Raw genomic sequence first — 15855 nt, 5'->3', positions numbered from 1 at the left:
TTCCAGAATGTGTCAATGTAATGGTGGCAATCCAAAATTGGTACAATATGGAAGGAAAAGTTAGATATTTTACCTAATTTTAGATAATTTTCATCAATCTGTTTCTGTATAGCTCATTGTATGCGGATAAAGAGAGAGAAGTTTGGTTACTTGGAAGAGCTAGTTTTTGCGGTATGAGTTAATAGTTTCTATGTTGTATTTCAGATACATTTTTCTCGACCGACTAAAACAAAAATTTGGCCAAAACTGCATTTTTTGTCACGAAATCCCATACAAAATTTAAGTCATTGTATTTTTTAATTATCTCGTTTACATGTTTCTGAAGGTACAGTCAACCTGTAGCTGGATTTGGCCCAAACTTTTTACAGATATCTACACTATAGATGTTAAATCTGTGTACCGAATTTTATCTATCTATCTCTTTTCATTTTGTAGCTATCATGATAACTTATAGACGAACAGACGGACTTTATTTGATGAGATTTTACTCAAAATTTGACTGAAATCTGCAAATTTGGTGTAAAGACCGAACTGAATTTCATCCGTTCTATTCAAAGTGTTTTTGAGTCATATTGTCACAGACAAACGGACAATTTGTTTTTCAAACTCATGGAGGACTAAAACGTGAAGATTCGTCGAAATCTCGCGATCGAATTTTTTCACGATGATTATATTTTCTCTACACTACGTATACTAGAAATTAAAAGAAAAAAACTTATCCGCAATGTGAATGTCGGTACAGATTACACCATTTTATTACTTATGAAATTTATAAATGCTTAAATACATCATCATTTTCATTTTTGAGAGATTCTACTTCGAAAAATACTACTTCAATAAACTTTCTCTTAGGAGAAACTTCCTGACAAAATTTTTTAATCACAGCCATTAAATAAAATATCGTTCTCACTTTTCATCTCATATGAAAGTTTATGGCGGTTTGTCCTCCTTGCCTCTATTTTTGAGACATATCTCTACTAATAATAAGGATGAAAGCTTATTTATGATCTATATAACAAATTGTTAGACCTAGAGCTGTCAGATTTGGCAGAAATATAATTTGGAAGCTGCACCTTGAAAAGATTTTTTTTCGAAATTTTAATTAAAAGTTGAGTGACATTTTGATGCTTTTTCCGTCGTGACTTCCGAAATTATTATGGATGCAAATATGACTTTTACATCCTCTTAAAATCTAAACAATTATCTGTTTTAAAATATATCGATTTTTTTTCGAACTATATTTTTTTCAATTTTTTATTAATTTTTTTAAAAAATATTGTACGTATATTTTACAACAATATATTCCATTGCAAAAATGAAATTCAAATCACTTTCATGATTGCTTTTAATATGCTTACTATAATCATGCTTTTATATGAAGAGTATGTTACATATTACAAGAAACATATATTATAATCATGCCTTTTTCTGATAATTCGATTATATGAAGATATGAAAATTTGGTTTACTTTTCTGTGTTAAGGATGCCTCAATAAGAGATAAGCTTAGTAATTTTTTTTATATTGTGGCAATTGCAGCTAAAATTTAACTTCAGAAGTAAAAAACAATGAATATTTTTAAAGTACATATATTATTAAAATTTTTATAATAGTCTTTTAGCTGGGCTTTTTTTTTTTTTTTTTTTTTGTAGTACGCTTAATTGTTTTTATTAAAAAAAACTGACCCGGCAAACGTTGTTCTGCCTTATAAATTATTTCTATTGAATATTTTGGTTGTTAACGAATGTATTGTAAGTGTGTAGGGATGGGATCTATGACAGAAAGAGGAATAGAGCACTGTAGACGATGATCGCCGATGAAAACTGAAAAACACCAACTATTCATTTTCTCAATACAATGTATTTCATTAACGTCACGAACATATACATTGTTTGATCTCTTAAAAGTTAAACGTAAAGTGAAAAAAGTAATATATTTTTTGTCCTAAAGTATAAAAATGAAATAAAGAAAATCAATATTCATTTCGAAGAGCAATTGAGTGTACGATTTTTTTTCTCAGTCCGTCTTTAGCCAACACAAATAAGCTCGATAGTTTACCCACGCGAGAACATGCCACGTGTGAAAAACACGGTGTGCCCAAATTTAAGCCGCAAACAGACATCATTTGGCCTTGCGACTTATTGATTGTCACTGCGAATGCGAATCTAATAGGAAATTGAACTCGTTTGAATTCGATTGGCACGTCTGTGAGAATCATTGGAATTCGTGGCAGCAAAACATTTTCGGCTCGGAATTTACCATTCAAAATGGTGGCTTCGATAACGTTTTTCATCAATTTTTTAATGACCATTGCACAACCGTGGTGGGTTGAAATTCTGAAGTAAAATAACCGGAGATCCAACTTTCAGTCGTCGGAAGTGTGGTGACATGCTTGGCAAATCCAGTGAGTTCAAAAACTCTGTTGGATAATTTACAGCTTCGTTAGCATCGCAAACTGTATCGATCAATTTGTATGATACCAAGTCGCCTGGCAACGACTGCTGTATCTTGAAGTTTAAATCGTCGACGTCCCCATTTTTTGCTGCCAAAATGGCTCTTTCTGCCAGCCACGCATGATTTATGTATTATGTGCGTACATCGGGAAATATACGGTCAATGAGAGCATTTTGTGAATCAACGATAGTGCAGAAATTAGTGGGCAATTTTATGCATTCAGTATTTTCATAGACAGCAAATTTTCCATCACCGATATCTAACAATTGGTCTTAGAATGTGTCAGCAGATGGATCTTGTAGCATTTGGACACGCGTTTATTCTTAGTTGGACCTTTTCAACATTACGTCACAGTGGCGATGATTTCAAGCAAGCGTTAATCTCCTCAATGAACATGGATAGAAACACCATAATTACCTAGCGTTGTGAAATTACGACCTATTCTCATACCTGCCAAATACACATAAAAAATTTCATGAAAATCGGTCGAGCCGTTTCGGAGGAGTTCGAACACAAACACCGTGACATGAGATTTTTATATATTAGATAGAAGTTTTCAATGAATAATCTCTCGGTATACTATTATATAAATTACGAAAAAGATTCTACAGAAACATACAAAACTTAAGAAATGAATAATTCTTTTTCTGCTCTTGTGCTTTTAACGAAAATCTTCGATTCAGCCTACGCGTTGCTAGATTAGTTGAAGTTTAATCATTTCCTGTTTCGAATTAAAGTAAAGATTTTATCCGATATGTCAGGAACTTAAGGGGGCTCTTAAAGCAATTCGAGTCACATGACTATTGAAATTTAAAGTTTGCTAAGGAAGAGTAATTTCCAATTAAATAACCAATAATTCCAGCGGATCAACTGGTTATCAAAAGTGCTTCATGAAGTGGTTATCAAAAGCGACAAATTTTAAACAGACCCCACCCCACCCTATTTTCAAAAACTACACCGACTTCGTCAATTAATTTCGCCATCTTACGAGCAAAGCTAATCAATCTAAATGTTCTATTATTATTTAAAGCAATACTTTCTTCTGTTTTAATCCGAGGAATTTCCTCAAAATTGGTCGACATAACTATACTGATGTCATTAATAGTGTTATGAATAGATAATATTGTTTCCCAGAGCAGTTACTCTTGTAGAAAGTAAAAGAGTTTTAGATATTTTAATGGATACGTTAAGAATCCCATCTTTGAAAACTTGGCAATTTTGCACAGTTTCTTGAAAATGTAGGAATTCTAAAAATCTCTCTACTAGCCAAGATACAGGTTCATTCGAAACTTTCATACTCTGTTACAGAAGTGGATGCGCACAAACGAGAAGTAGTGATTGAAAGAATTTTCTCTACACGCTTTGTGCTGTTTAATAATGGTTTGCTGCTTATGTTCATATTTTTGATTTCAGTATGTTCTGTTTTCTTACGGAAGAAAGCATCGGTATCCATTATTAAGCTGTTGGGCTTTTTACCATACACTCACTCTACAGATTGCCTATGTTAAAATGGTCGCCGAAAGTGGTTAGTATTTATAAGATTAATGTAACCATACCGCTTAAGTTTGAAAAATTACGTCTTATTAAAGCAAAAGAAAGAATTGTTTTAAATTATGTATAATAATGAGAAAGCATTCCGACTGCTTTGCTGTATTTCAAAGTGATAAAATCAGTCCAATTGAGGCAGAATGTCTCTCAATTACTTTTTCAACATCGCGACACATTCATGCGTTGTACCCAATTATTATTGTTGCGAATTTAATATTGCTTCCCAGCGTTTGTTTCACGATAAAGATGAGGATGTTACAGATATTTTTTATGCCTGCCTGAATAACGACACCCCCCCCCCCCACTCATAGTGCGAATCTTCCTCATTAAGCGAGTTCCTTTTTTACATTTCATTTTGCTCGGTAAGCAAAGTTTGACTATTTGCACATTAAAATATAATGCTATTGAAAATTCCTTGTACCGGTGGAAGTGAAAATAAACTTTGGTATTTTATATGAACGTTTAATAAATGCTCCCAGTGGTGAAATCATTAAGGGAGGTTTTATTCAATATATTAAAATATGTAATGATATTTTAAAATCCAGTTTAAATCTTAATTTCCAAATTTTTATCTCAATTTATCCCATATTAACATTCTAAAGTGCTTTCTTATTTCCTGATCTAATTCCATCTTTTTTTAAAATTTAATTAATGCTACACAAGCTCTCTAAAACTACTTTAATTAGCACTTTCACATGCTCCAAGTGAAGAGATAAAAATCTGTCAAGCTAAGCAAATTCTTTTAGAAGATACCTATATTTCCCTTTCCAAAGTCTACACGTATCAAAGAATCCCTAACAGAATTACATAGTATAAAATCACTAGGGAAAAATATTTTGGTGTCTTTAACTCTTCTCTTGTGTTATGGACTGACGTGTCTCAATGCTTCTTTATTATACATAAATTATGCTTCCTTGGATTGAATCAATCGAATTTAAAAATTAAAGGGTGTCTGCTCTATTTGACCATAAAACAGCTTAAAAAATATGTGTTATATATATATAACACATATTTTATTTTGGATATTTTACCATAAATATTTCATGACATTAATTCTCTATAATTGCATAAGCTCACCAAATTCCAGAAGATAAAATAGAATAAATTTCCCCTAAATTCTAAATACATTTTTATATACAAGTTCAATTACCATATTCCTTTATTGAAAAATAGAGAAGAGCATAATAATTTGACCATCTTCATTTAAATTTTTTTAAAAAAGCTATTTGTTTATAAAATTCTTGTTTACTAAAAAACAACAACAATTTTAATGAATTTTCCTTTATTATTTTGGCAATAATTGAGATGTTAGATTATAAATAGAATCATTACTAAAAAAGATGTTAGCATTTAACAAATTTCTTAACAAATATTTTACTTAAAACATTTATTTTTAAAACACAGTTTACAAAAATCCAATGTATGTGCTTTCCATGTATTGATAGAAGTTAAAATAATAAACATATCAATACACATCTAAAATTAAAAATGATAAAATTTGTCAATATTAATTTCTTTAATAATATAAAAATTAAAAATTATTTTGAAAAAAATATATAATGAAGTAATATAAACCTTTCAAGACTACACAAGTTAAATAATTACCATCTTGAAATGAAGTTTATCTGAGAGCAATAAATAATTCTTTATAAAACATATCAGCTGTTAAATTTAAAGTTCTAATTATTTATGTTATGTAGTTAAGAAAATTATAAAATTTGAACAACATAAGTTACGGACTTTTCATCACAAACATGCATGAAAATCAGTAAGACGCTTTCCAACTATATTCAAAAGAATTTCCCAAACAAGATTTATCTTAGCTACTAACTCTATGCATTGTACACTCTTATATTCAGTTATTGTATTAGAAGTGACACTGCAACCAACATCTGGCTTGAAAAGTTTTTTTTTAATGTTATTTTCAATATGCAAATTTCAGCTTCCAAAACATGTTCTAAATAAGATATAAATGGGATTTATGACACCTATTATTAATTTTTCTACATATGTGTAAACATCTGAATAATTTACAGACACCATTAACAATTAGGCAAAATGTTTTTTTTTTTTTATGAATGCATTGATCAGCGAGTATTAGTTTATATTACAATTTCCCCTTCATATAATTCAATTTACAAATTACTGCAATGAACAAAATAAATACAATATGAATATTTGAACTAGAGTAACTTATTGAAAGAAAAAAAATCATCGTTCAATAAAAGTAAGTCGTAAAGGTCTGTCGGGTACATATGCTAGCAATGTTCTTATTCCAATGTCTTCGTAATGATATTCTACTTTGAACTTTCTTATTATCTAGGGGGAAAAATAATCAAGAATTGAAACAAAATAAAAATTAATCATATCTAAAAATTGATGAATTAAGGATAAAGAATTATGAAATAAAATTCAATAGAGTTAAAAATTTAAAAATATATAAAAAAAACAACTAACCAAATATTCTAATTTAAAAGCAAAAAAAAAAAAAGGTAATATTAGGCTATTGAGAAACTAGTGAAATAGCTGCATCATTAATACTTTAACATAATTAGAGAAACATTACTAGGAATATTTGCCAGATTCCAAGACTAAAAGCAATAATATTATTTATATTAATACTCTACATTTTATATAAAAAGTATTACGTGAACATGTAGAAAGTTTATAATAATTACAAATTGTGGTCAATAGATTTTTTCCATGAAAGCATATGCAAATGAATTGTATTTAAAAGCAAAAGTTAATCTCTGCAGATTTATTCACTAATATGAATTGCTAATAGTTCTACATTTTTACATCTATTAAAGAAATATACATCAACATTAAATGAAAAATTACGCAACTGTTTTAAAGGAAGGAGGAAATAAAATAGCATGTGTTTAGAGTTTAATTGTAGATTTGTTTTTAGACAAATGCTATCAAATATGTTCCATGTTTTATAAGGGGATATGTTCCATAAACACAGTCCAGTCATATTAATGTGACTACCTCTTACTTTTGACATCAACTTTAAATAACCAAACGCAGAAGGCATGTGTTACCAGCAAATTTGGTGGATATATAATGTGTTGTAGGCATTCGGAAAAGATTTCAGTTCTTGCAGTTATGCAGAAGCGGCGAGATTTATCCGACGTCCAAAAGGGCATAATCTGGCTTTCGGGAAAAGAATGCAAGAACTTCCGAAATGGCTAATTTTGTAAACTATTCGAGGGCCGCCGTGGTAAAAGTATAACATGCAAGGCAAAATGGCACTATCCAAAATCAGCGACATGGGAAATGTGGTGCACCATGGGCTATAGATGGCAGAGGTGAACGATGTCTGCGGAAATGCGTTCGGGCAAATAGATGTGCAACTGACCGCCCAGATGAACCAAGGGGCTACCAACAGTGTCTCCACAACGACGGTCCAGTGAACGTTGCTGCGTATGGGCCTCCGCAGCAGCCTGGATAATGCACCTATGCTTTCCGCTGTTCATCGGCGAAAAAGGCTGGAATTTGCACCCAGTACCGCAACTTGACTTCTACTGTATGGAGACATTGGGGTACGGAGTTCCACCCCAATACCGTGCACGAAGCACATCGTTGGTGGAATCCGAAAAATTATCCACTATAAGCTACCCACATGGGTCTTAACCAAGGGAAACACCCAACCCACCCGTTTGCCAGAGCAAACAGCGGTGGTTACTTAGAGCCGAGGAAAGTAATCGTTAACCCACGATAAAATTTGGTGGATTACGTGAAGGTTATTTGGATCTTGAATTAAAAGAACTTTTGTTGGAGTCTAGTTGAGTTTACGTCTGAAAGATGTGTGAAAGTACATTCAAATATGTAGTGGTCCGGGGTGCCGACATCACCACAATCACAGAGTGGATTTTCAGTGATGCCGAATTTTTTAAAATAGGACGGGAATCTGCCGTGACCAGAGAGGAATTGAATAATGAGAGGGTGAAAAGATTTTCTCTTGGTGGAGACTGTTGGAAAATATTGATGGGTCTGTGGACCTTTGGTGGTGGATGCCCATTCGTTTTGCCATTCGTCAATGATGTTACAATGTATGTCTGTTTTTAAAGTATTATGAGACCTAGGGACAGGTGAATCTATTGTGTTTTTGCACGTGGCAAGTTTGGCTTGCTTGTCCGCTTCCTCGTTGCCTACCACACCGATATGAGCTTTAACCCAATAGAAAGAGAATCGTCGGTGGGTATTTACCGTTTTAATTTTGTCCGCGAGTTGTTTTAGTATCCAGCTTTTGCGGTTTGGGGATGCGAGAGCTGTCAGAAGCGAGAGCGAGTCTGAAAATATTGAAGCCTTGCTCCATGAGTTCATTTTGTCGATATATTCCAGAGCCATGAAAAAAGCATAGGCTTCGGCTTGGAAAACTGTAGCATGATCTTCCCGTCTATGTGAGTCGACATGGATAAGTTTGTCAAAGTAGTAACAGGCAATAGCTGATCCTACCCTGTTATTAATTTTGGAGCCGTCAGTAAAAATTTCGACTCCGTCGCCTGATGGTAGGGTTTTCCGGAAAGGATATGTGGTCCACTCACAAGGATGTTGGTCGAAAGGGTTAAGGGTCGGTTCGTATAGGTCTGGATCTAAGACTGTATCATTAAATTTAATTTGTATCTTTTGAACCTTGATTAGGAAGTTGGCGAAAAGTTCCTTGGCTCTAACGTGCAGAGGCAAGATACCTGCAAGAGTTTGGAGGCCATGCGTGCTAGTTGTTCGATAAGCTTTCAAAATTTTGACTAGTGGTCTCCTTTGGATGATTTCAAAAGTTCCCTTTATTTGTTTGTATTTCAGCCGGTGACCCCAAGCCCCATAGCCGAAAAGGACATAGGGTTCGAAAGCACCTGAATAGATACGTCTAAGTAGATGGTGGTGTCTTGAAAAGAACTTGTTTGCCACTGTGTTTAGGTTATACATAAGGAGGTCACTTTTGTGTCTGACCTGTCGAAAGTGCTCGATAAAGGTTAATTTGCTGTCCCAGATGACACCGAGGTAACGGAGGGATGAGGAAACCTTGATGGAGGAACTTTGGAATGATATGCGCGGAGGGTCAGCTAAGTTGAATCTGTTACCGAAGGTAATTGGCATTAAGACCATTTTGTCGAAACCGAAGGCGAGTTTGTGAGTTTTACCCCATTGGGTAAGGATGCGTAAGATATCAGCCCCTTTTGATTCCAAATCAGTTTTACTTGATCCCCCAATGACAACCACAAGGTCATCGGCATAGGCTTGAATGAAACAACCAGGTGGAAGCGGAAGATTGAGGGCGGTGTCAACAATTATGTTCCAGAAGACCGGCCCACTACAGGAACCCTGCGGAACGCCTCTTTCAATTTGAAAGGACCAGGAATTTCCCTGCATTTCAACAGTGCCGTGAAGTTGGCGGAAGTAATCTTTAATAAGATTGAAGAGATTTTGTGGGCAACCAGCGAGAGTCAGCTGGTGCAAAATGCTTTCTCGCCAGACGTTGTCAAAAGCGCCACTGACGTCCACTGCCAAGATGCAGACCTTGCCTTTGTGCCGGAGGGCATTTTGAATAGTTTGCCAAAGTTGATAGTGTGCAGTCTCACAAGAGCGGCCTATTCTGAAACCGTGCTGATTTTGGTGCAGCAGATGTTTTTGATGCAGAAGGAACGCGACTCTCTGCGTTATAAGTTTGTCGAGAATTTTGCCAAAGATTGAAAGAAGGCAAATAGGTCTATAAGAGTTGGCCAGTATTGGGTTCTTTTCCGGTTTTTCAATAATAACAACCCTAGCTGCCTTCGAAGAGGAAGGTAAGTGCCCTAGCCTGAAGCAGGTGTTGAACAGCAGTTCAATGACGCCTGGATTGTGTTTGAAAAGGATTTTAATGGTCTCCAATGTTAGTCGATCCGGACCAGGAGCCTTTTTTGGTTAGAGTGTATGAATCACTTGGCGGATCGCTTGGCGTGTGAAATCAGGATCGGAGATGCGAGAAAAGTATTGACTATTAGTTTCCCTGATTGATTTCTGTGTTTGAGTTTCATCCGACAGGTGATCATTTGGGAATAGGGTTTTGATGATTTCCTGAATAGAGTCTTGCAGATTAGAGGTTAATTGACCTGTTTGATTTTTGACGGTTTGGATTACCATTTGCGGCCTGATTTTGCCTTTGGCGATTTTGTAGGGGAGGTCAAAAGGATTGAATTTAGTGACCTCTACACAGAGAGTCTCAAGGGCTAGTCTACTCTTTGTACCAATCAACCATTTATATTTGGCTTCCTCTTTTTTGAAGATCTGTCGTCGTTTAGCTCTTTCCACTGGATGTTGGCATCTTTGGTATCGTGCGCGAAGCGCTCTAGTTAATTTCCGTTGAGTCTCGAGTGCAGAATCCCACCAGGGGACTGAGTGTGGTTTTGAGTTTGTCGTTGGAGAAGAGAAGCAAGTACTATGAATTAAGGAAGTGAGGTGAGCAATGAAGTTATCAACCTCGTCTGTTGATTTAAATTTTTGGACTGTCTCCAGGTGAGTTTTGTAATGTCTCACTATTGTTTTCGTGAGTTGTTTACTGTATGGAGACAGGTGGCATTTTCCGATAAATAACGTTTTATGCTCCCTCGGACAGATGAACGTTGGTGTATATGACATGAAATATCTGAAAACAAATACCTTGTAACAATTGCCAGAAGGGTCCAAGTTTGAGGAGGGAGCATTATGGTCCGAGTAATGTTTTCGCGGTATTCTATGGGTGCACTCATCATTGTGGAAGGCATGATGGAACAATACAAGAATGTATCTATCCTTGTAGAGTATGTTCACACTTATATGTGAATTGTTTATCCTCAAGATGATGGCATCTACCGGCAGGACAATGTGACATATCATAAAGCTATCAGTGTACGTATGTGCACGATTCAAAGAGCACCAGGACGAGTTTACAGTACTTTCCTGGCCAGGAAATTCCTCAGACTTGAACCCAATCGAGAATCTGCGGGACCACCTTGATAGGATTGTTCGCACCATGGATCCTCTCCCTCGTTACCCAGTGCAGCTGGCCATGGCATTGGAGTTTGCAAGGCTCAACATCCCAGTGAACACCTTCAGGAACCTAATTGACTCTCTTCTTGTACGTCTCGAAGCTGTCCTCTCTGCAAAAGGTGGTTATGTTGGATTTTGACAGATGGTCACATTAATGTGATGGGACCATGTATTATAAGGGGATTTTAATAAAATGTAGTGGGGTAAGAATTTTTTTTTTTTTTGGTCCATGAACTTTATAGGACACTAAATTAATGTTGGGCAGTTAAAATTATAGAAATTAGACCCTGAGAATCATAGAAAACCATGAAACCCATATAAAAGTTAAAGTGCTTTTTAAAAATTTAAATAAACAAAATATTTTTTAAATGCAATTAAATTTATATTTTTAATAAATCCAAATTTAATGACTAATAATATATAGACTAAATAATCATGTGAACACACTTTTTATAATTAAGCTTCAAACATGTTATTTTTCTGGTCATCCTGCATATTATGGAAAAATAGATACAAAACCTCCCATTTTAAATTTTACCAAAGTATCAAAATTACACACCTCAGCAACTAGTAAAGTTATTTCCATTTCAGCAAGTCTTCTTCCAATGCAACTCCGTACTCCAAATCCAAATGGCATAAATGCATAAGGATGCATTTTCTTTTTGTTCAACCAACGCTCAGGAATAAATTGAAATGGTTCTTCAAAGTATCTTTCATGTGTAAAAAGTTCTGTATAAGGTACTGTAGCTAAAGTCTTAAAATATATAAAATTTCAAATTAGAAGAAAATCAAAACATGAAATAAAGAAACATAAACATTTCAGTCAATTCAACAGAAAAAAAATAAAGACTAGAGTGAAAAATAGAGCAGGCAACTTGTTCTGCAAATCTGTATCTTATCAAATGTAAAAGAATCTAGCTTAAAAAAAAAAAAAAAAAAAAAAAGAGCATGATGCATTTGTTTACAAAAAACCGAGTTTGAAAAGTTTATTGTAATCTTTGAATAAATTACATGAGTATTTTTTAAGCCAGTTCAAAAAAAGATTACAATTATTCCAAATATAATATTTTCTTATAAGTACATTTCATCAAACATGATCTGGAGAAATGTGCAGTAAAAAGAAACTTGAATTTTTAAAAATTTCAATTCATGCAATTTTAGTTTATTTTGTATTAGAATTATTTGATTAAAAAAATCATTCTATCCATATCTTACAAAATATACTATATTCTATGCATTCTTTTTTAAATACCCTAATATTTAAAGATTGAAAACTTGAAGAATCAAATATTTTTTTAGTTTGTTTCTTCTACTGCTGAACTCTTGAAAAGATGCAAAATAATCTATAAATATATATATATGTATGAAAATTTTGCTATAAAGCGCCACACTTAACAAAAAGTTAAAAATATCTGCCATTCCTTATTCAAAGTTAAATTTACTTTAAGCTTTGATCAGGTATCTGACGAAAATATTTAAAACTGTACAATATCCTCAAGCAATTTATTAGACTGTACATGGTTGAGTAAAACAAAAGCAAACATTTTGAAATTAGTCAATTCTCTCTGTAGGTCAAATATTTTTGAAGTCAATTTTTATAAATGTGCTTGTGGACTTAATACAATACAAAATGTAAATGCCTTTATGGTAATAAATGCTTCTGTTTTCCTTCATCATCATTCAAAAAGCTAGACTTCAATTTATCAGAATAAATCATACAACTAAGTTATATATCAGATCAAATTTATATATAGGATTAATTTTTTCTTCCCTCATATAAAAAAAATTGCAGAAAGAAAAAAAAAAAAACTTCAAAGCAAATAATGGAATTTTTATGTTTTAATTGGAATTTAACTTTCAATAAATGCTTATTTTATAAACAATTGATTAAAAACAAAAACGTTGTTATTCTTAACAATAAAGTTTCCATAAAATAATACATTTATACTCCACAATTGCAATCATTGACACTTTAAATTTATCACTGACAACACTTTTATTGCACTATTTTTAGATGAGTTAGTTAATTAAACATCCATAAAATTAAAGAATCCAAATTCATATTGCTTTTTTATCTTCCACTTTCATGCAGCCAACAATGAATAAAACTTCTATAATATAAAAAATATCTTTTTAAATAAATTACCCCAGCAGGAACTTGATAACCACTTAATACACAATCATTTACTAAGGTCCTAGCAGTTCCACCAACAACAGGGTTCAATCTGAGAAAAAAACATTTAAAAAAATTGAGTTTTAAAAATATAGATGTTGGAATTTAAAAATACTTCAGACAAACAGGAATTTCAATACACAAATACAAGAAAACTTTTAATCATGCTTATAGCTAAACAGATTTGTTCCAGTTTTAAAGATGAAAAAACCATTTGCATGCAGGATTTTTACAACAGTTAAGTGAACAGAGAAAGTATCAGCCATATTTGATTTTAATATACTATTCTTGTTTAGATTATTTGTTCTTGAATTGGTAGCAGTTTTAAAAGAAAAGAAAAGCCAAATGAAAACTCCCAAAATCACAAAGCAAACATAATGCCACACTGGAGATTTAAACAAGAGAGAAAATTCTAACTTTTAGATGATTCTCACATCCTTTGAATGAACTTCTTTAATGCAAACCAAATTATAACTATAATTAAATAGTATATTGTAAAAACATTAAATAAAGTTTTCAGTCATAATTTCCAATTAACATGAAATACTATTGAAAAGCATGAACCAATTTTTAGATTTACTGAGTAAGAAATTCTCTTTGTTTACAAATTCATTCAAATTAAAACATGACAAATGCATAATTAATATTGTTTTAGGTCATTGATTTGCTATTTTGTATAATGGAAAGAAAAACAAAGTATTTCAAAAGATGGAAAGAAATTGAGATCTATTAAAAAATTAAGATCCAAGATTAAAATATTAAGAATTGAGATCTATTAAAATACATCTAGATAAGAGACTATGATATCCATTACTGCATTTTTTATTATGTTAATGAACAGTACCTTTAAGTATTAAAAGGATTATAAATTCTTTTAAATATTCAAACAAATAAGTGCTAATTTTGATAGAAGCAAATGGAAATCTACCAGTTTAGTAAAGAATGCATTTTATATTAGCAACATAAATGCTTAAAAATACTGCACAAGATTTTTTTAAAGTAATTAAACATATTTATATAACCCTAACTTCCATCAAATACATTTTGAATTTATACAATATAAAATGAAGCTTTTTTTACACCCTTTATAAGATTACTTTTTTCAAGATTACAAAGTCATTTTTTTATACCGGGTTGTGTATTTCTAAATTTTTACTTAAAAAAATATAAAAATTATGTATAATTTTTTTTCTCCTTAAAGTATGTAAAAAGTTGCATAAAAATTTACCGTAAGCATTCTTTAAAGCAAGCATTCAAATATTTCAACTCGGAGTAAATTTTTTCAGTAATTTTATGTTCTTTACTTGGGAGAAGTTTCACAATTTCTTGATACAAAATTTCTTGCTTATCAGGATTTCTGGCCAGATGATAGAGAAGAAAACCAGCACTATGTGCTGTCTAAATAGAAAAGATAAAAACTATTTTTACCATTAAGTATTAGTTATACTTCTCAAACACTTTATATTTAATAAATGCAATTGTCATGCTAAATCACTGTAAAACTAAATCTTTAATCTAACTAAATTTTCAGTTAATAAGTAATACAAGAATTTTAGATTAAAATAATCAGTTATTAATGATTAATATTGACTTTAGCCTTTTATTCAATAAATGAATTATCATATCAGTATTCCATCATAAATGAAAAAGATATAATAAATATTTTTTCATTAATGAATGTTAAGTCTATTATGTATACATAATGCAGGCAAAACAATTGTCAAAATAAAATATATATATCAAATTATTCATTAAATTTATTAAATACAGAAACATGGTACATAAAATTTCTTTTACAAGGTATTAAGTTTTTTTTATATAGATTTTAACAATTAGAAATCAAACTTATCAGACAAATGTTGACATTGCATTTTAAAATAATTAAGTTGTCACAAATCAGATTAATTAAGTTTTTTCTGAATAAGAAATTCTGCAAAATAGTAAGCAGAGGAAATTTTGTTACCGTTTCAATACCAGCCATCAAGAAATCAGCAATGACAACCATAATATCTCTAATATCCAATTTCTTTTCTATTAGCATTGCCTGAAGTAGAGTAAAAGGCTTATCTTCATTTGCTTCTATAGATTCTAAATTGGACATAGCTTTATTTATATATTTAAAAGCAATCCTGAAAAATGGAAATTATTAAATGTTAGTAAAAAGCAATATAAAAAAAATTCTTTTAATATATTTTCAATTTCACAGAAATTAAAATGTCAAAAGAAGTGAAAAATTCTTACTCTGAATATATATCTGAATTTTTAACAAATTTCCTCCATGTTGGAGATGGTAAAAATTTCCAGAATTGTATATGACCCGAAAATACTTCCAATTTAATCATGCATTCAAACTGATTCAACACAGCATTTATCATTTTCATTCCATCTGAATCCTCAGGTAAATTTCTTTCCAAGCAGCCTAGTCTAGTATCCAGACCAACTAAGCAAACAGCTAGGAAGATTTTAATGATTAGTAAAGCAAAATTTTGTTAAATAATTAATGAAAGATTAACAACAAAAGGAAAAAGGTTCTTTAATTTCAATACAATATAATATTTGAACCAACTTAAAATATAGTAAAATATTTAAGAAATTAACTCCTAAACAGCCCGAGACATATATAAAATCAGGTAGAGCACAATTTAATTATCACAGCAGTAGATATACATCTTC

At 31.9% G+C, this 15855-nt stretch overlaps 1 protein-coding gene across 1 annotated transcript in view; it reads right to left on the bottom strand.

The window, feature by feature from the left end:
- Nucleotides 1-5586: 5586 nt before the first annotated feature.
- LOC129962303 (uncharacterized) overlaps nucleotides 5587-15855 on the bottom strand; it is a 44440-nt gene continuing 34171 nt past the window's right edge. Inside the window, exons 13-18 of the mRNA XM_056076050.1 lie at nucleotides 15424-15634; nucleotides 15146-15311; nucleotides 14411-14580; nucleotides 13156-13234; nucleotides 11569-11763; nucleotides 5587-6320 (exon numbers count right to left, since the gene is read on the bottom strand). Of these exons, the coding sequence (XP_055932025.1) occupies nucleotides 6213-6320; nucleotides 11569-11763; nucleotides 13156-13234; nucleotides 14411-14580; nucleotides 15146-15311; nucleotides 15424-15634 (929 nt within the window). The 3' untranslated portion in view covers nucleotides 5587-6212. The remainder of the gene's footprint in view (nucleotides 6321-11568; nucleotides 11764-13155; nucleotides 13235-14410; nucleotides 14581-15145; nucleotides 15312-15423; nucleotides 15635-15855) is intronic.

This window comes from Argiope bruennichi, chromosome 2, assembly GCF_947563725.1.
Source record: "Argiope bruennichi chromosome 2, qqArgBrue1.1, whole genome shotgun sequence".
Classification (NCBI taxonomy): Eukaryota; Metazoa; Arthropoda; class Arachnida; order Araneae; family Araneidae; genus Argiope; species Argiope bruennichi.
The sequence above is the reverse complement of the archived record's forward strand: the minus strand, read 5'-3'. Positions and strand labels throughout refer to the sequence as shown.